At 38.1% G+C, this 19,636-nt stretch overlaps 1 protein-coding gene across 1 annotated transcript in view; it reads left to right on the forward strand.

Moving 5' to 3' along the window:
- Positions 1-19,636, forward strand: part of PDCD6IP (programmed cell death 6 interacting protein) — a 67,779-nt gene that overhangs the window by 41,331 nt on the left and 6,812 nt on the right. Inside the window, exons 7-10 of the mRNA XM_081818092.1 lie at positions 5,382-5,630; positions 5,992-6,126; positions 7,704-7,798; positions 17,300-17,423. Of these exons, the coding sequence (XP_081674218.1) occupies positions 5,382-5,630; positions 5,992-6,126; positions 7,704-7,798; positions 17,300-17,423 (603 nt within the window). The remainder of the gene's footprint in view (positions 1-5,381; positions 5,631-5,991; positions 6,127-7,703; positions 7,799-17,299; positions 17,424-19,636) is intronic.

The following is a 19,636-nucleotide window of genomic DNA, read 5'->3' on the forward strand; positions in this document are numbered from 1 at the left end:
TTTTTTTTTTTAAAGATTTTATTTATTTATTTGACAGAGAGAGAGATAGCTAGAGCAGGAACACAAGCAGGGGGAGTGGGAGAGGGAGAGGCAGGCTTCCTGCTGAGCAGGGAGCCCGATGTGGGACTCGATCCCAGGACCCCAGGATCATGACCTGAGCCGAAGGCAGACGCTTAACGACTGAGCCACCCAGGCGCCCTCATGTCTGCCTTTTCTGAAAATAAAATAGCAGGCACTGAAAAGTAAAGCTGAAAATCTCATTGAGAGTATTTGTTCTGTGCCTAATTGTGTTTGGTGCTGTTAGATGCTACAGAGAGCTTTATCATCTAAATGGGGTGGGCAAATGATGGCCTGTGGGCTAAATCCAGCCTGCCTCCTGTTTTTGTATGGCCTATGAGCCAAAAATGCCTTTTACATTTTTAAATGGTTGAAAAAAGTCAAAGTAATAATGTTTTATGACATGTGAACATTATATGAAATTCAGATTTTAGTATCCATAAATAAACTTCTGTTGGAGCATAGTTACACTCCTTTACATTTCGTCTATGGCTGCTTTCACACTAGAAAGGCAGAGTTGAATAGTTGCAACAGAGACTGGCTCACAAAGCCAAAAATATTTTCTGTCTCTTGTTTTTTCTTTCCCCTTCTGTTTGGTTCTTTACAGGAGAAGTTTGTAGCTCTTGGTCTTAAAGGTGAAGTACAGACAGCTGAGGTGATCTCATTCCTGCCTTTCTGTTTGACCTCATCTCCCTCCCTTCTGTCTTTTTTTACTGTGTTTCTGCCACACTGGCCCCCCCCCCCTTTTTTTTTTTTTCCTTTTCCCTTTGAACATGGGAAGCTTGTTCCTGCCTTAGGACTTTAACATTTGCTTTCCTTCTGTTGGGGTCTTTCTTTCAAGGCTGCTGCTTCTTTTTTCATTAAAGCCCCAGATGTCACCCTTTCCCTTTTTTTGTCATTGGCTACTGTATTGCTCTTTTTTGTGTGTGTGTTTAATTCTCCCCTCCCTTCCCCTGTCCCCCACATGAAGGACTCTGCTTCTGTTAATAGTTGTATTTTGGAGCTAGAGCAGTACCCAGCATGTAAGGATTCAAAAAGTGTTGATGGAATGATAACTACTGGCAGCCTAACTTAATAAAGGGATGCAGTTAATTGCAGTTGAAAGCTAATTGGAGCTGTTTTTATTTATTTTATTATTTATTTTTAAGATTTTATTAATTTATTTGACGGAGAGAGACACGGCGAGAGAAGGAACACAAGCAGGGGAAGTGGGAGAGGGAGTAGCAGGCTTCCCACTGAGCAGGGAGCCCGATGTGGGGCTCGATCCCAGAACCCTGGGATCATGACCTGAGCTGAAGGCAGACGCTTAACGACTGAACCACCCAGGCGCCCCTTGGAGCTGTTTTTAAAACATAGAAATAAACACCACAGGATTCTAATTATTATTTAAAAAAAATTTTTTTTTTTTAAGATTTTATTTATTTATTTGACAGAGAGAGACCAGTGAGAGAGGGAACACAAGCAGGGGGAGGGGGAGAGGGAGAAGCAGGCTCCCCGCAGAGCAGGGAGCCCGATGCGGGGCTCGATCCCAGGACCCTGGGATCATGACCTGAGCCGAAGGCAGACGCTTAACGACTGAGCCACCCAGGCGCCCCTATTTTTAAAATTTTTTAATTGAGGTATAATTGACATACAACATTTTATTAGTTTCAGGTGTGCAACATAATGATTCAGTATTTGTATATATTGTGAAATGATCACAGTAAATCTAATTAATATCAGTTATCACATGTAGTTACAGAATTTGTTTTCTTGTGATGGGAACTTTTAAGATTTTACTCTTAGTGGGGCGCCTGGGTGGCTCAGTCTAAAAGTTCATTTATAAATTGGTTTGTTTCAAATGGCATTATTTTTCCAGAGACTTAGAATCATAGCATTTTGGAATAGAATAGGACTTATTAAATACGTATTTGGTCCTTTTTTTTTTTTATCACTGGTTAGAAAACTGACTATCATAAAAGTTAGGAAGTTAGCTTTTCTACATGGTGGAGCTGGTATTAGAACTTGTGGTTCTACAAATTCTGTTGGGGTTCTCTTCCCACGTTACTCTGCTGCCCTGTGTGTGGTTAGTTCTTCACTGAAGAGGAGGTTTTATTCTTGTGAACCATGTCTGTCTTCTCATATTACTTATTAACTAATTTGGGGTACTGTCACCACAATTTTGACCCATCATTTGTTGAGAGGATCTTAGTTGCTATACTCTGGAAGAAGCATCCAATCTGTTTCTAGATAATAGTGTTATAGTGTCCCTGACTTTCAGCTTTGTTTAGTAGACTAGTTTTTTTTTTTTTTAAACCAGTTCTGCATATTCCTGTTTCTCCCCCAGTTTTCTTTTTTCTTTTTTTTTTTTTTAAAGATTTTATTTATTTGAGAGAGAGAGAATGAGAGAGAGTGAGTACATGAGAGAGGGGAGGGTCAGAGGGAGAAGCAGACTCCCTGCCGAGCAGGGAGCCCGATGCGGGACTCGATCCTGGGACTCCAGGATCATGACCTGAGCCGAAGGCAGTCGCTTAACCAACTGAGCCACCCAGGCGCCCTCCCCCAGTTTTCTTTTATTTGACTATTTTATGTTTTTCTTTCTAGCCTTTTTGGGGACATAACTGAGAGAAAGATAAAAGGTGGCATTTTTCTTATAGCTAAACAACCTTCACATAGAGTCACAGTCATGGTTGAGGTTCCATTATCAGTTTAAATATGACAAAAGATAATATTATCACAACCTTTTAAAATTATATCATGTTGCACCCACCCTACAAAATGTGTGACATAATTACAGAAATAGTTATCATTCAGAACAAACAAATAATTACAGTTTAGCAATCTGCTCCTCATTGTTCCTCTCTTTTTGTCTTAATGCTTAGATGCCTAAGCCTCTTCAGTGTATAGCGTACCCAAAGTATAGAGTTAAACCATAAAGCCTAACTACCAATTAATAATAATGACTATTACTGATTGAGTGCTTACCCTGTGTTAGAAGTTATATTGAGCATTTGGTATGAATTATTTCAGGCTTCACAACAGTTCTGGGGTAGGTACTATTACTCTTGTTTTGCAGATAATGAAATTGAGTTTTCCAGGTAGTAAAGTATCCTTGGTTACACAGTAACTAAGTCTTAATATGTCCATTAAGGGAATATAGTTAGGGATGAAATATTTTTTTGTACATAATTATGTTTTACTTTGATGGGTAACTAGGTACTTGTATTTATTCAAATTTTGATTTAATTTTGTGTTTTGAATATGTAAAAAATATTCATGATTCAAAAGGTGCATGTAGAGAAATCTCATCTCTGTTCTTTCTACATTGTTCCTATCCACTTTCTATAAGCAACCTTATTTATTCGTTTCTGGTTTGTCCTTCGTGCTTTTGTTTTTATAAAAAAATACATATGCCCACATACATACATAATACATTATGTGGGTATGTCTATTTCTGATTTCCCTTCTCTCTTACTCGGAATGCAATATGCTGTACCTATGCGCCTTTTATTTTCATTTAACAATATGTCCTGGAAGTCATTTGGAAACAAGATTTTTAGGCACATTGTTGAAATCAGATTCCACTAAATCCCTGAAACGGACTTGCCGTCTCCCTCCAGGTGTGATTTTTTTTCTCTTCTTCCTTCCATTGGAAGTGTTTGGGGCTTGAGGCTTCTCTGACCTCTAGGAGTCACATTTCTTTCCACTACTGTGAATGTTGAAAGACGCTGAATTTAAGATAGGACACTTAACAGATATGGGTGGTAAACGGAGGCCAAATATAGAAGAAATTTTAGACTTTTCCTTGGGTCTTTAGTCTTCCCAAAGGAAGGTAATTCTGGACACTTGTCAAGGAGTTAGCTAGGGCTGTGGCATGAAAAGTAGGACAGAAATGCTTAGAAACAGGCAGTAGGTGGGGAGATCCATTGGATTTGGAAATGCCATGGTAAGATGAAAGACAGGGATGTAGATGGGGTTTATGGGTGTCCCCTTCTTCCTTTGTCTTTCCCCCAGCTTACTTTCTCTGAGCATCATGGGGGCAAGCACAGTAGGGGGTTTGGGGCTGGTGTTCTCCTGGGTGGCCCTAGCAAGAGTGCAAAGAGATGTGAGTGAAAGGGGGCAGCTTGTAAGTGGCATCAGAGGGCACTTGGGCTCTGTGACACTGTTACTCTGTAGGGTTGTTTGTGAATCATGTGGGTGTTAGAGAATGCCTGGGCTGAATCCAATGCAAAACTCTTTTTTTTTTTAAGGATTGTATTTATTTATTTGTCAGAGAGAGAGAGGGAGAGAGAGAGCATGCACAAGCAGGGGAGTGGCAAGTAGAGGGAGAAACAAGCTCCCTGCTGAGCAGGGAACCCAATGTGGGACTCGGTCCCAGGACCCTGGGATCATGACCTGAGCCGAAAGCGGACATTTAACTGGCTGAGCCACCCAGGCATCCCTTTCTTTAAAGATTTTATTTATTTATTAGAGCACAAGCAGGGGGAAGGGCAAAGGGAGAGGGAGAAGCAGATGCAGGGAGCCAGATGCGGGGCTCAATCCCAGGACCCTGGGATCATGACCTGAGCTGAAGGCAGACGCTTAACTGCCTGAGCCACCCAGGCACCCCCCGATGGAAAACTCTTAATGATATGAACAGATGTACAAGATCCCTCTCTTCTCTCTCTCTCTCCCAGTATATAAAATAAACACATGGTTTATAGCTTTTTATCTGTATCTCTGGCTCTCTTTCTTTATCTAAGATGCTCTCTCCATATATATATATCTGTGTCTCTGTTCTATCTACATGTTTGTCTATATCTCTCTCTCTATCTCTCAATCTCTCTATGTCAGCAAAATAGGGTATCTCTTTGGCAAAAACATACCTTCCTCTACCTTGGAGCCATGACAGGGACAGGGTTAGTATAGAGTAGTTAAGAGATTGATTTTGGAGTTAGGCAGACTTAGGTCTCATATTTTATGTTACTTAATTTTTTAGGTTACTTAATTTTTCTGAGACTCAGTTTCTGCAACTGTGGAATAGAAGTAATAAATATATACCCAGTGGGATTTTGGAAGGATTACATTAAATTATATTTGTGAAGTGTTTAGGACAGTCCCTGGCACATAGTAAATGTTCAGTAAATCATTGTGCTCACTGTTACCATTATTGCTGCCTCCTCTTATAAGCTGAGTCCACTAAAGGCACAGTATCTCTAAGTAAACCTGATGTACAATTGATGCTTGGCTGTCTGAGAAATCAACCAACTCTGAGTGAACCTTTGTATATAATTCCCTTCTAGAAATTGGCTTCTGGGTTTTTTTTGCATTAAACGAAGGGGTTTTGTTTTGTTTTAATTGTTCAGGTTGTAAATGTCTTAAAATCCTTATTGTCAAATCTTGATGAAGTAAAGAAGGAAAGAGAAGGGCTTGAGAATGACCTGAAATCAGTGAATTTTGACATGACAAGCAAATTTTTGACTGCTTTGGCTCAAGATGGTGTCATAAATGAAGAAGCTCTTTCTGTTACTGAACTGGATCGAATCTATGGAGGTCTTACGACTAAAGTCCAAGATTCTCTAAAGAAACAGGAAGAACTTCTTAGAAATATTCAGGTAAAGTTTATATGCTTTAGTAAGATTTATGTTTAAAGAAAATCACAGAAAGGATAAACCTGGACTAAATCTGTATCTGTTTAGTAGGATTGTGTTTTTTGCAAGTTGCTACATAATAATAGAAATCTGTAATCATTATTGGTTATGTTTTGATAACCCACTGAATTTGTGGTATTTTTACTTTAAGATGTAAAGTACTGTGTTATCACAAAAGAAATATTATATTAGGTAAATTTCTAGAAATTCCGGCATGTAATCATATATGATTTTCATATGTAGTTGGCAAAGTAGCAATAAAAATGTTACAAGCTATATTAATTTGATAAATAAGTGTAAATACATAAATCTTTCTTTTAACAAGGTCTCACACCAGGAGTTTTCAAAAATGAAGCAATCTAATAATGAAGCTAATTTAAGAGAAGAAGTTTTGAAGAATTTAGCTACTGCCTATGACAACTTTGTTGAACTTGTAGCTAATTTGAAGGAGGGCACAAAGGTATGATGTACAAAAGAAATAATAGTTCACCAGTACAGATGTGAAACTATAGTTTGAGAAGTTAATTGTGTTTCCAGTTGTACCAAATTATTCTTGAACTTCCTAGCTTTAATGACTTTTTACTGAGAGGCTTCTTGTAAGCGAGAGAAAGCTTAAAGGTGGCGATACTTCATGGGAATGAAGAATGAATTGTATATTTCACCAGGCAGAAAGAGGGTGTAGGAATTTCAGGAAAAAGAAATTAGCACAGAGATGTCAAAAGCTAGTGACACTTTTTGGGGAGAAAGAAAAGAAAGTAAGTTGACTAATTAAAAAAAAATTTTTTTTTTTTAAGATTTTATTTATTTATTTGAGAGAGCGGGAAAGAGAGCTTGCTCAAAGTGGAGCAGTGGGGAAGGGTTGAAGGGAAGGGAGAGGGACAAGCAGACTCTGTGCTGAGCATGGAGCCCAACATGGTGGGGGCTCAGTCTCACGACCCTGAGATCATGACCGAAGCTGAAATCAAGAGTTGGATGCTTAACTGACTGAACCATCCAGGTGCCTCGAAAGTTGACTAATTTGAGTGAATTATGAGGGAACAGGATTAGTTGAAGCTGATCTGTGGTGGGAAAGGGAGGAGAGGGTATGGCTTTTATATTCTGTGCTGATGGTGCTGATGGATAATGATAGATTTGTGATCTGCCTGAGTCTCAGGGTGCTTACTAAATATATTATTTTTTTGCTTTTCCTTTACATAGCTTAGGGAAATGATTATATTTGTTTTTACCAATGACTTTCCTTTTGAGGGAGCAAGTGATTTTAAAGTTTTTCAGGTACATGTTACCTTGTGGTGTTTTAACTCCATAATGATCATTGAATAAAGTTATCTTGATACAAATACAGTGGATATAATGTAAAACCCTCTGAAGGAGGGGGTAGAAATACTACAAAACCTTGGAAATAGAAGAGTAAGACACCATTTTAATTTGATTTAAAATGCTCTGTTGAAATAGATAAGCTGAGAAAACTCAGAGAGCCTTTGGAGACACTTCTAAGGGTTTCTGAAGTGATGCCTATATTTCTGAAGTGAATGTGCAAATCTAATCCTTCCATTTAAATAGGTTTCATACGTTTATTAAGTAACTGACTTTTTTCTAGGAATTGGGAACATACTTGTGATCATGAAACTTATGACTTGTTCCATTTAATTTTTGATGGCAAGTGTTCTATAAAAATGATTTTGTTATTTTTATTTTCTCTAGTTAGGTCATAATTTAGTATAATTAAGTTGTTGAACCTCAGTGGTATGACTGTCTCGGGCAGAGGATTTTAGTTCTTTAGCTTTAATGATGATTGACAAATGAGCTTTAGATTGTGTTCCTCTTTAGAGCCTTCGGCTCAGGTCCTGATCCCAGGGTCCTGGGATCGAGCCCTGCATCGGGCTCCCTGCTCGGCGGGAAGCCTGCTTCTCCCTCTCCCACTCCCCCTGCTTGTATTCCCTCTCTCGCTGTGTCTCTGTCAAATAAATAAATAAATAAAATCTTTTTTAAAAAAAAAATTTCATTCTGGTTTATTACTTGTTTCTTCTTTGCTTACAGTTTTACAATGAGCTGACTGAAATCTTGGTCAGGTTCCAGAACAAATGCAGTGATATAGTGTTTGCACGGAAGACAGAAAGAGATGAACTCTTAAAGTAAGTTTATTTTGTGTATCAAAGTGTATTTTTCTTTTGAAAAGTTGTATGTGGAGACTTTGGGGTGAACTTGGCAGTATGAGATAGCACTTTCTTTCCTTTCCTCTTGGACATTTACAAAGCAACAAGCAAGCTGCATGATCTGAGAATAAAAGATGAAAAGGAGCAGAAACTCCAGGTGTCGGAAGCACAGTGATGTTACTGAAATGCTAACACAACAGTTCAGGGTGGCATATCTCAGAAATGCTAATAAACATAAGTAGTTTACCTTGAAATGACAAATAGGTTCCTTCCATGTAAAACTAGAGGTACAGAATATGGGGAAGACACGGTGAATAGCTTAGAAAACATCAGCTACTGCCCTTCTGAAGGAGCCTGCTGAGAATGCTGGACCAGTAGCATAGGACTCATTCTATGCTGAGTGACTGGTAGAGTTGACATAGCATTGGTACAAAGATACAGTGTTTATTAAAAATGGTGAAAAAAAGAACAAAATTTAATAAAACCTATTAGATGGAGAATATTCACCAGAATAATATTGTCACAGAACAGATGAAAATTCTGAATGAACATTTCATTATGAATTAAGAAAAAAAAAAAGAAAAGGGTTACGAAGCAATAACCCTGAGGAACACCATACACAGAAATGCCAGAACTCAAGGAAGATGGTGAGAAGACAGGACATGATAAAATGTGAGATTTTAGAATTCCAGGAAACAAGTAGAAGAGAGAACAAAACCATCACAGAAACCATATGAAATGGGAAGGAGTAAAAAGGAGAATAGACAGTGAAGAAGACACAGGAGCACAGAGTAGAAAAGAGGAAATCAAAGAAAATGAAACCAAAGTAAAAAAAGAATTAAAAAGGATTAGAGAGAAGATGGGCAAAGAAGATCCAAATATGCAAAATTGAATTCCCCTGAAAGAAGAGAAACCAAAACCGTGAACAGAACAAATATTTAACAATATTACTCAAGAATATTTTCCTAAAATAAGTGAAAGCTTGTTGAAAAGGTATATCTTATGGTCAGGAAAAATGAACAAGAACTGTCAACACCAAGGCATATAAATTATTAGCTTTAAAAGATAATGGCAGAATCCTTTGGGCAATTGGGCAAAAAGATCCAGTCCATTTATAAAAAGGTGAAAAAGTTTAGCTCATAGCACTGCATGCTAGAAGAGAGTAGAGTGATTGCTTCCGGAACTCAAGGAAAGCAAATATGAGCCAAGGATTTTATATCCAAACTGTCCTTCAGGTATATACAGGAGCATATATTCATTAGTAATGAACATAAAGAACTCAGAGACTATTAATATTCATGAGTCTTTCTGGAACCCTTCAGCCAACCCGACCATTTTTCACTCCCCTGTTCACATTTAAACTGTTTTTCATAGAAGTTGTTGGAGAAATTATCAAAGAGCTGCCTCCCTCCACCTCCCAAGAAAGAGCAATGTTGTTTTTACAGTTTTTCTACTAAACCTTTAAAAAGCAAAGTACTTTTAAAATGGTTTTAGAGGTTAAAAAAAAAAACCCTCCAAATTAGTTTTACTGGTAAGAACATCTGACAAAGATTAAGACAAACCAGTCTTCAGACCAGTTTCATTTATGAATATGGATGCAAAAGTCCTGAATAAAATACTTAACCATTGATACTAGTATGTTAGAAAAAGAACCGTGAACAAGGGGGACGGGGTGGTTATTCCAGTAATGCAGTGATTGGTAAGGGGAAGAAGATTCTTTTCATAGGTGAGGAAAAAGCAATTGAGAAAGTAAGTCTTCCATTGCGGTTCATATACACAATGGAATATTACTCAGCCATCAGAAAAGCTACTGTTTACATCGACGTGGATGAAACTGGAGGGTATTATGCTAAGTGAATTAAGTCAGTCAGATAAAGACAATTATCGTATGGTTTCAGTAATATGTGGAATATAAGAAATAATGCAGAGGGTCATAGGGGAAGGGAGGGAAAACTGACTGGGAAGAAATCAGAGAGGGAGACAAAAGAGACTCTTGACTCTGGGAAACAAACTGTGGATAGGGAGGTGAGTGGGGGGATGGGGTAACTGGGTGATGGACATTTAGGAGGGCATGTGATGTAATATGATGTGATGAGCACTGGGTGTTACACACTAATGAATTATTGAACATTATATCAAAAACTAATATGTTGTTAGCTAATTGAATTTAAATAAAAAAAAGAAAATAAGTCTTTTGGTATTCAGTAAAATAGGAGTAGGTGGATACTTCTATAACACTGTGTGTGTGTGTATGGATCTGTTTATATCTGCACAAAACTTTAACATCATGGTTAATGGAGAAACAATGTAAACATTCTTTCTAAAAGCAAGGACAAAATGCCCACTATCAACACTATTATCTAATACCATATTGGCAGTACCAGCCAGCACAATTAGACGAAAGAATAAAATTAGAAATATAAAAATTGAAAAGAAGTTAACATTTTCACTATTTATAAGACTTTGATTGTACAACTTGAAAATCCAAGAGAATCAACCCCAAAACTCTGCAAATAGTAGAATTATTACTGAAGACAATGGATTTAAAGATAATTTATAGAAATCGGTAGCTTTCATATAAATAAATATGGGAGATATAATGGAGGAAAAGACGTCACTTGCAATAGCAACTAAAACCATAAAATACATAGGAATAAATTTGCCGTCTCTGAGACCTGTATGTAGAAAATTTTGAAACGCTGTTCAAGGGCACAGAGGAGGACTCGAATTTGAAATATGTGTCATGTTTTTGGGTAGGATGACTCAACTTCGTAAAGATGTCATTTCTTACACATTCAACATAATTTGATTTCAAATAAATAAATAGATTTTAATTTTAAAACTAGACAGGTTGATTCTAAAGCTCAGCTAGAAAAACTGTCAAATTATTAGCCAGGAAAACAGAATAAAAAGAAAAGTAAGGGAAACTAATTCTATCAGATATTAACATATGTAATATTGTGTTTAATCAAAACACAGTGGTACTGGTACATGATTAATGGTACTGGTACATGATTAGACAGACCAAAGACCAAATAGGAAATAGAAATAGACTCTAATACATTATGAATTTAGTGTAAAAAAGATCCTAAGCCAATCAGAAGATGTTAGAGACAACTGCCGCATCATTTAGAAAACAAAGTTTTTATACCAGAATAAATTCCAGGTGGATCAAACTTGAAATGTGTAGGATAAAATGTAATGTTTAAAATAGAATATGAGAGAATTCCTTTATAAAGCTGAAATGGGAAGAGTCTTTCTTACTCTGACTTAAAATCTAGAAGCCATATTTATAAAAGGAAAAGTTCATCATAACATAAGCTGAGTCTTTATGTAATAAACTGGGGGAAAATATTTGAAGCCTACTCACAAAGGTGAAAGGCAAATTTACTCGTTTATGAGGAACTCCTAGATATTACTGAGGAAGAGAAAAACTCAATGGAAAAGTTGGCAAAGGCTGTGAACAGAAATTTTGCAGATGAAGAAATGTAAGTGGTTCTTAAGCATTTATGAAAAAATACCTGTCTGGGAGACACCTGGCTGGCTCAGTAGGTAGAGCACACAACTTTTGATCTTGGGGTTGTGAGTTCAAGCCCCACTTGGCCTAGAGCTTACCTAAAAAAAATAAATAAATAAACTAGAAACCTGTCCTCATTCAATAAAAAGGAAATACAAATTAAAACTACTCTGAAATAACATTTCTCAGGTTGGCAAAAATCTGGAAGTTTGAAAAGATGCTCTGTTGGCACATGTAGGGGAACAGGTCTCATTCTGTGGCTATGAATGCATGTTGGTGCAATCCTTGTGTGGGGCAGTTTTGCTCCAAAGGTCTGGATTACAAATCCACACATCTTTTAATCCAGCTAGTGTGGTTTTGAGATTTTATTCAGAGTATGTGTTAGCATATGCTAGAAATGACATATTTATGAACTAATTCATTTCTGAGTTGCTTGTAGCAGTAAAAGAAACAAATCAAATATCCAGGGCTGGTGAAATAAATAAAGCTACATCTGTACAGCTTTTTTTTTTTTTTTTTTTAAAGAGCAGCTATTAAAGGATGTTTTCTCTTTATTGATATGGAGAGATTTTGAAGATAGTTATGGTAAGGAAAAAAGGTACAGAACAGTGTAAAGTATGCTTTTTGTGTAAAAAGGGAGAAAATAAAATGTAGATTTGAATTGGTTTATGTGTCAGGAGATTCTGGACAGGTTCATAAGAATAGTGTGTATCTGGGTGTGAGTGGTGGAGAGGGAACTTGCAGATAGGGATCTTTCACTCACTTTTTAGTTTTTGAAGCAAGTGAACACATTACCTTTTCAGAAAGTTATGTGAAATTAATTAATGGGACTTCATATGTTTTTATAGCCACATCCCAATAGTCTGATTTTTATTTTTCAGACTGTACAGCTGGCTTTTCAGATTCATTCCCTACTGCCCACGGTTTTTTTTTTTTTTTGAGCTGCAGAACCCTGTGCTCAAGCTTAGTCTTACAGAGAAGCCTGGTTTGTAAAACAGATAAAGATGGATCTGGCTCAGAGGCAAGCGGGGAGGGGCTTGGAGCAGGACCTTTTCCACCTCCTCCCTTTTCTTTAAGCAAGCAGCTGCCATTGAGACGACTGTGCAGGACCCTTAAATTCTGTAGCTCAGGACCAAGTGAGAGCCAAAAAAGGTTTCTTTTCTTTCTTTTTTCTTTTAAATTTTATTTATTTGACACAGAGAGAGAGAGCAAGCGAGAGAGCACAAGCAGGGGGAGTGGTAGGCAGAGGGAGAGGGAGAAACAGTCTCCCTGCCAAGCAGAGAGCCCAATGCGGGACTCGATCCCAGGACCCTGGAATCATGACCCGAGCTGAAGGCAGCCGCCCAACCAACTGAGCCACCCGGGCACCCCCCGAAAAAGGTTTCTAAGTTTAAATTGAAGGTTGGTGAACTAAGTGCCCAGGTTAAGTTGAGCCTGCTGCTTAATTTTGTAAAGTCAAGTTTTACCGGAACACAGCCATGTTCTTCATGTTGTACGTATTATCTATGGCTGGCTTTGCACTAAAAACAGCAGTCTTGAGTGTTTGTGACAGAGACCTTATATCCTGCAAAGCCTAAAATATTTGCTATCAGGCTCTTTACACAAAAAATTTTGCCAACCCCTAGTTGAAATCATTTTGTTGCCTGTGATAATTTACTTTCTAGTTGTATGTACTGTTTTTCCACTTAAATCTTTAGTGTAAAATAGGTTAACATAACTATTTTTAGAATTGTGTAGTATAATACAGGCTCATGGCTTAGGAAGAAATTTGGGGATATTCTTGTTTTCAGATATTTCATATTTCAAATCTCTAGCTTGAAAATTAGGTTTATTACTATTTGCATGTGTATTTCTATATTTATACTATAAACAAAATCCGTTTTGAGACATTCATCAACTTGTCAAGTGGTTTTAGTTTGGTGATTAAAAGGTACATGAAGGATGGAAAGGTAGGCCAGATAGACATACATTAGCTTTTAAAAATCTGAGGGTTTACTTTGTTAAAATCACTCTTAATACCAAGGGCCTAAATTCCTTAAAACATGTTTACTGACCATAAAATAAAAACAAAACAAAAGTATACATAAGGGGCGCCTGGGTGGCTCAGTGGGTTGAGTGTCTGCCTTCCTCTCAGGTTGTGATTCCAGTCTTGGGGTCGAGCCCCAGGTCAGCTCCCTGCTCAGTGGGTCATCCACTTCTCTCTGTCCCTCTGCCGCTCCCCCTGCTCATGCTCTCTCTCGCTCCCTCTTTCTCTCAAATAAAATCTTTAAGAAAATATACATAAGTGTACATCTTAACTGAATTTTCACAAACTGAATACAGTCATGCATTGAACAGTTGGGTCAGTTCACAGAACATTCTCAGCACCACAGAAGGATCATCCATGCATCTACTCAGTTATTAACCACTTTCCCCAGGGCAACCATTATCCTTACTGTGAGAGTGTGGACTAGGTTCTCCTGTTTTGCACTGTATATCCGTGGAATCACATGTACTCTTTTGTAACTGGTTTACAGTCAGCGTTGTATTTGTGAGGCTCATCCATACAGTTGTGTGTAGTTGTAGATCTTTAATTTTCATAATTGGGTATATTTCATTGTGTGAATATGTTATGTATGTATTCTTCTGTTGTTGCGTATTTGAGTAGTGTGTAGTTTTGGCCACTATATTATGACTAGTGTGAGCATGAATATTCTAAAACATAATTCTGCAGTTTTGCTGGTAGCAGTAAAAGAATAGAAACAAACCAAATGTCCAGGACTGGTGAAATAAAGCTTCGTCCATATGGTGAAAGTACTATGCAGCCACATATGCAATTTAAAATATCTAGTAGCCACATTTTAAAAGTTAAATTTTCAAAAATATATTTTGTTGGGGCACCTCTGTAGCTCAGTTGGTTAAACATCTGCCTTGGGCTTAGGTCATGATCCTGGGGTCCTGGGATCGAGCCCCACATCGGGTTCCCTGATCGGCGGGGAGCCTGCTTCTCCCTCTTCCTCTGCCTGCCGCTCCCCCTGCTGTGTGCACTCTCTCTGTCAAATAAATAAATAAAATCTGAAGAAAAAAAAAAACCCAAAAACAAAAATATATTTTGTTTAGGCTGGTAGATCCAAAGTATTATAATTTAAACATATAATCATAAAAGTTATGTATGACATATTTTACTTTTTTTCAGAGTAGTCTTAGAAATTTGGTGTGTAATTTCCACTTACAGCACATCTCAGATCACACTAGTCAGATTTCAGGTGTTTAATAGCCATATGGGCTAGTTCTAGATCCTGCTTTTGGTGAGCAGATATATGCAGTGCTGTGAAATTGCTTGGTGAGAGGGTATATGTATATTGAGCTTTAGTTGAAACTGTTGGTTTTCCAAAGTGGTTGTACTAATTTATATTTCTACTAGCAGTGTATGAGAGTTGGTTCCTCTGTGTTTTTGCCATTAGCTGTTCTGGTGGATATGTAGTGTTATTTCATTGTGGTTTTAATTTTCATTTTCCTCATGACTAGTATGTCTTCTTTATATTAAGTGTGCAAAAAGAATAAATATTTTACTCTGAAGTTTACCTTCTTTTCACTAATGATTTAAAACTAAAGTCAATAATGATGGTTGTTGGCATTGAAATACTGGTGGGATTTTATTTCTTATGTTTTTGCTTTTTTATGTTATTAGTCTCATGATTTAATAGCTTTGATTTATATAATTACTAGTAAGTGGCTAGGAAATTCTTAGTTGTCCTGTAAGTGTGTTATTCATTGCAACCATCTCTGGAGTTTATCAAAGATAAAAAAAGTATTATGTTAAGGCTTTATAATATAATTACATATGTTAGCTATTGCATTTGTAATATACTCAAATATCTAATTAATTGTAATTATATAAACCATTATAATAAATGAAGTATTAAATATTACATATAATTAAATATACTTAGTATATATGAAATACACACATAAATATTTCAAAATATCTGACCTTCTTGGATTTTAATGTTGATTAAAAACTTCTAATTTATGTTGTAAGCAGTTATTACAAACTTAAAAACACTAAGAAGTATTTTTTTTTTTTTAAAGATTTTATTTATTTACTAGAGAGAGAGAGATCACAGAGGGAGAGGGAGGTGGGGTGGGGATGGGGGGAGAAACAGACTCGCCACTGAGTGGAGAGCCTGATGCGGGGCTCGATCCCATGACCCTGGGATCATAACCTGAGCTGAAGGCAGACGTTTAACCGACTGAGCCACCCAGGTGCCCTGTATTTTTGGTTTCTTGATGAATGTGTATTAGATTTCTTTATATAGAGAGTGACTAATTTATCTTCCAACTGGGACCCTTTTTTGAGAATGAAAGTGTGGTTGGGGTGACTCTGGGAGTTGCAGTTAATTGTTACGTCAGGACAACAGGTGCTGTTGCAAACATGCTGGGGCTTGCCATATTTACTTCTCTGTGTATATGACTCGGTGCAGGTAGAAGTTGATCAATACCATGTGTTTCATAGAATGCATTTTACGTTAGGGTTTTGGTGAGTTGAGATTTTGGGATGGATTCCAATTTACTGTTGGAGAGGACCTTAAATTATTTTCCTAAATTTTAATACTTATATTTTAATAGTCCTTTCAACAATCTATCATGCATTTATCTTATAGATTTCGAGGTATCTTTTAACATAAAATATCTCAGTGCTGCATTTCTTTGAATATCTTCAGAAAATTTTCATCAAGAAATTTGCATAATGGTTTGAACAGGTTAGCTTTCTCACCTATTGTTTTGTTTTCTGTAAACACTGGTATGAAAAAGCTAGCTGACTGTGAGCAGTTGTGGTTACGAGTTTCCCATCTAGGGGATGACTTCTTAATAGAGAGTCTTATAGGACTGCCTGCCCAGTTTGACATGTTCCTTACTCTAGCTATAACTGTGATCTCTGATCTTTTCCTAGTCTTCAGAAATAGAAAAAGAGCTAACTTCATTTCATTAAATAGTAGAAAAAAAGATTTAAGTTAGTTCTAGTTAAGAACAAAAATGTATATTTTAAAATACCATCATTGTTCTGAGTTTATTTTCTGTTTCATATATGAAGAGAAGAAAAATTTTAAAAAGACCTGGTATTCACCTCACACCAGTCAGAATGGCTAAAATTAACAAGTCAGGAAATGACAGATGTTGGTGAGGATGCAGAGAAAGGGGGAACCCTCTTACACTGTTGGTGGGAATGCAGACTGGTACAGCCTGGAAATGCAACCTGGTACAGCCACTCCGGAAAACAGTATGGAGGTTCCTCAAAACGTTGAAAATAGAGCTATCCTATGACCCAGCAATTATACTACTAGGTATTTATCCTAGATACAAATGTAGTGATCTGAAGGGGGCACCAGCACCCCAATGTTTATAGCAGCAGTGCCCACAATAGCTAAACTATGGAAAGAGCCCAGATGTCTATCGATGGATGAATGGATAAAGAAGATGTGGTATATATATACAATGGAATATTATGCAGCCATCAAAAAATGAAATCTTGGCATTTGCAATGACATGGATGGAACTACAGGGTATTATGCTAAGTGAAATAAGTCAATCAGAGAAAGACAATTATCATATCTCACTCATGTGAAATTTAAACAAAACAGAGGATCATAGGGGAAGGGAGGGAAAAATAAAACAAGATGAAATCAGAGAGGGAGGCAAACCATAAGGGACTTGTAATCATAGGAAACAAACTGAGGGTTACTGGCGGGGGGGGTGGGGTAACTTGGGTGATGGACACTACAGAGGGCACATGACGTAATGAGCACTGGGTATTATACGAGACTGATGAATCACTGCACTCTACCCCTGATGCTAATAATATACTATATGTTAATTAATTGAATTTAAATAAAAAAAATAAACTATGAAAAAAAAGACTTGTTATTTTATATGTGTTGTTTTTTTAAGTTATGTTAATTCCTAACATTTTTGTCTTTAAAAAGGGACTTGCAGCAAAGCATTGCCAGGGAACCTAGTGCTCCTTCAATTCCTACACCTGCATATCAGTCTTCTCCAGCTGGGGGACATGCACCAGCCCCTCCAACGCCAGCACCAAGAACCATGCCGGTCAGTAAGCAACCATGTTTTTTTAAAAAAATATTTTAATTTATTTGACAGAGAAACAGCGAGAGAGGGAACACAAGCAGGGGGAGTGGGAGAAGGAGAAGCAGGCTTCCCACTGAGCAGGGAGCCCTATGCGGGGCTCAATCCCAGGACCCTGGGACCATTACCTGAGCCAAAGGCAGCTGTGTAACGACTGAGCCACCCAGGCGCCCTGCAACCACGATTTTTAAATGGGAGTTTTACAGTAGTGACTGCTTGCTTGTCGAAAAGGATAAAACAGTCTTTACATTGTAAAGATCTGGTGGTTATCAGTTTTCATCAGGTGACCACCCTTTTGATGTTTTACAATACAAAGAATTCAGCATCACTCATGAATTCTTGCCAGAAAAGGTTTAACTTGAATCTAATCAAATCTTAGAACCAAATCTCAGTTTATAGCAAATACAGTGCTATAAAACAAGAAATTAAATTGTGCCATTAGGAAACAATTGGACAAATCCAGAACTGGAACATTCTGTGAGACACTTTGTCTTTTCTAAAAGTGAATGTCATGGAAAGAAAAAAAAGTAGGTGTGGGGCATTCTGGTTTAAAAGAGAGGAAAGAGGAGGAGGAGCAAGATGGCGGAGGAGGAGGAGACCTAAATTTTGTCTGGTCCCAGAAATTCAGCTACTCAATAGGAGATTGAAGAAAAGAATAGCAGCAGCTCTCTGAACAGAAAAGTGACCACTTTCTGGAAGGTAGGACGTGCGGAGAAGTGAATCTGAGGCGATATTCGGGAGGATAGACGGCGGAGGAGGGGGCCTCCATCGGCCGCTTCTGGCAAGTGATAGAACCGCGGAGCACAAAATTGGAACTTTTAGAAGTTGGCTCTGCTGAGGGACGTCGCTCCAGTGGCACTCCAGGCTCGTGGGACAGTGTGGTCTCAGGACCCTTGGGGTCACAAAGACTGGGGGTGCCTGAGTGCGGCAGAGCTCCCAGGTATTGGAGCGGGTAAGCCAGCTGCAGAGACAGAGCCGAGGAGTGGGCTCTCAGCTCGGGGTTGCCATAAACCGTGATCCGTGGCACAGTTGGGCCACTGCTCCTCCAGCAGGGACCCAACAAGCGGCAGATCCGGGGAGACTCCCCTTCCTACCCCAGGAGGAGTGGCGCGGGAGCGCACTGCAGGCATCTGCTGGGTTTGGAGACTCTACACGGGGTTGGGTGCCAGAGATAGAAACGCTCGGTCACAGGCTGGGTGAGCACGGAGTGCAGCCGGAGACCGGGGAGACGGGAGTGATTGCTTTTCTCTGGGGGCTCACTGAGGAGTGGGGCCCCGACTTCTTGGCTCCTCCAGGGCGGAGATTGGGAGGCCGCCATATTCACTCTCGTCCTTCAGAGCTGTACAGAAAGCTTGCAGAGAACAAAAGCTCCCAGGAGCAAACCCGAGCAGATTACTTAGCCCAGACCAGGCAAGGATGGGGCAATTCCGCCTCCAGCAAAGACATTTGGGAACCATGGCAACAGGCCTCTCCCCGCCCCCCCCCAGAAGATCAGCAAGAACAGCCAGCCAAGACCAAGTTTACTGATCAATGAGAACAGCAGAACACCAGTGCTAGGGGAATACTGCACACAGAATTCATGGCTTTTTTACCATGATTCTTTAGTCTTTCAAAGTTAATTTTTAAAATTTTCTTTATTTTTTAAAAAAATTTTTCTTTTTCCCTTTTTTAACCAACATCTTATCAATTCCTTTTTTTTAATTTTTAAAAAATTTTATTTTTAGAGTCATAGTATATCCCTTCATTGTAGTTTACCTTATTTTTTGTATATATGTAAGTTCTCTCTTTAAAATTTTGGGATACAGTTTCTTCTAACAGACCAAAATATACCTTAAATCTCTAGTGTATGGCTTTGTTCTAGTCTCCTGCCTGATCACATTCTCTCCCCTTTTTTATTTCTTTTGTTTTTAAAAAATTTTTCTTCTTTCTTTATTCAACCAACTTCTTATCAATTCTTTTTATAAAATCTTTTATCATTTCCATCTTTACAGTCATATTCCATCCCTTCATCGTATTTACCCTTATTTTTGTACATATATAAGTTCTTCTTTCCTTAAAATTTTGGGAGGCAGTTTCTTCTAAAAGACCAAAATACACCCAATATCTAGTGTGTGGTGGCACAGATCTATTCACCAGCCTGATCATATTCTTTTTTTTTTTCCTTTCTCCCCCCCCCC

Source organism: Leptonychotes weddellii, chromosome 1 (assembly GCF_054177405.1).
Source record: "Leptonychotes weddellii isolate Sample4059 chromosome 1, ASM5417740v2, whole genome shotgun sequence".
NCBI classification, from domain to species: Eukaryota; Metazoa; Chordata; class Mammalia; order Carnivora; family Phocidae; genus Leptonychotes; species Leptonychotes weddellii.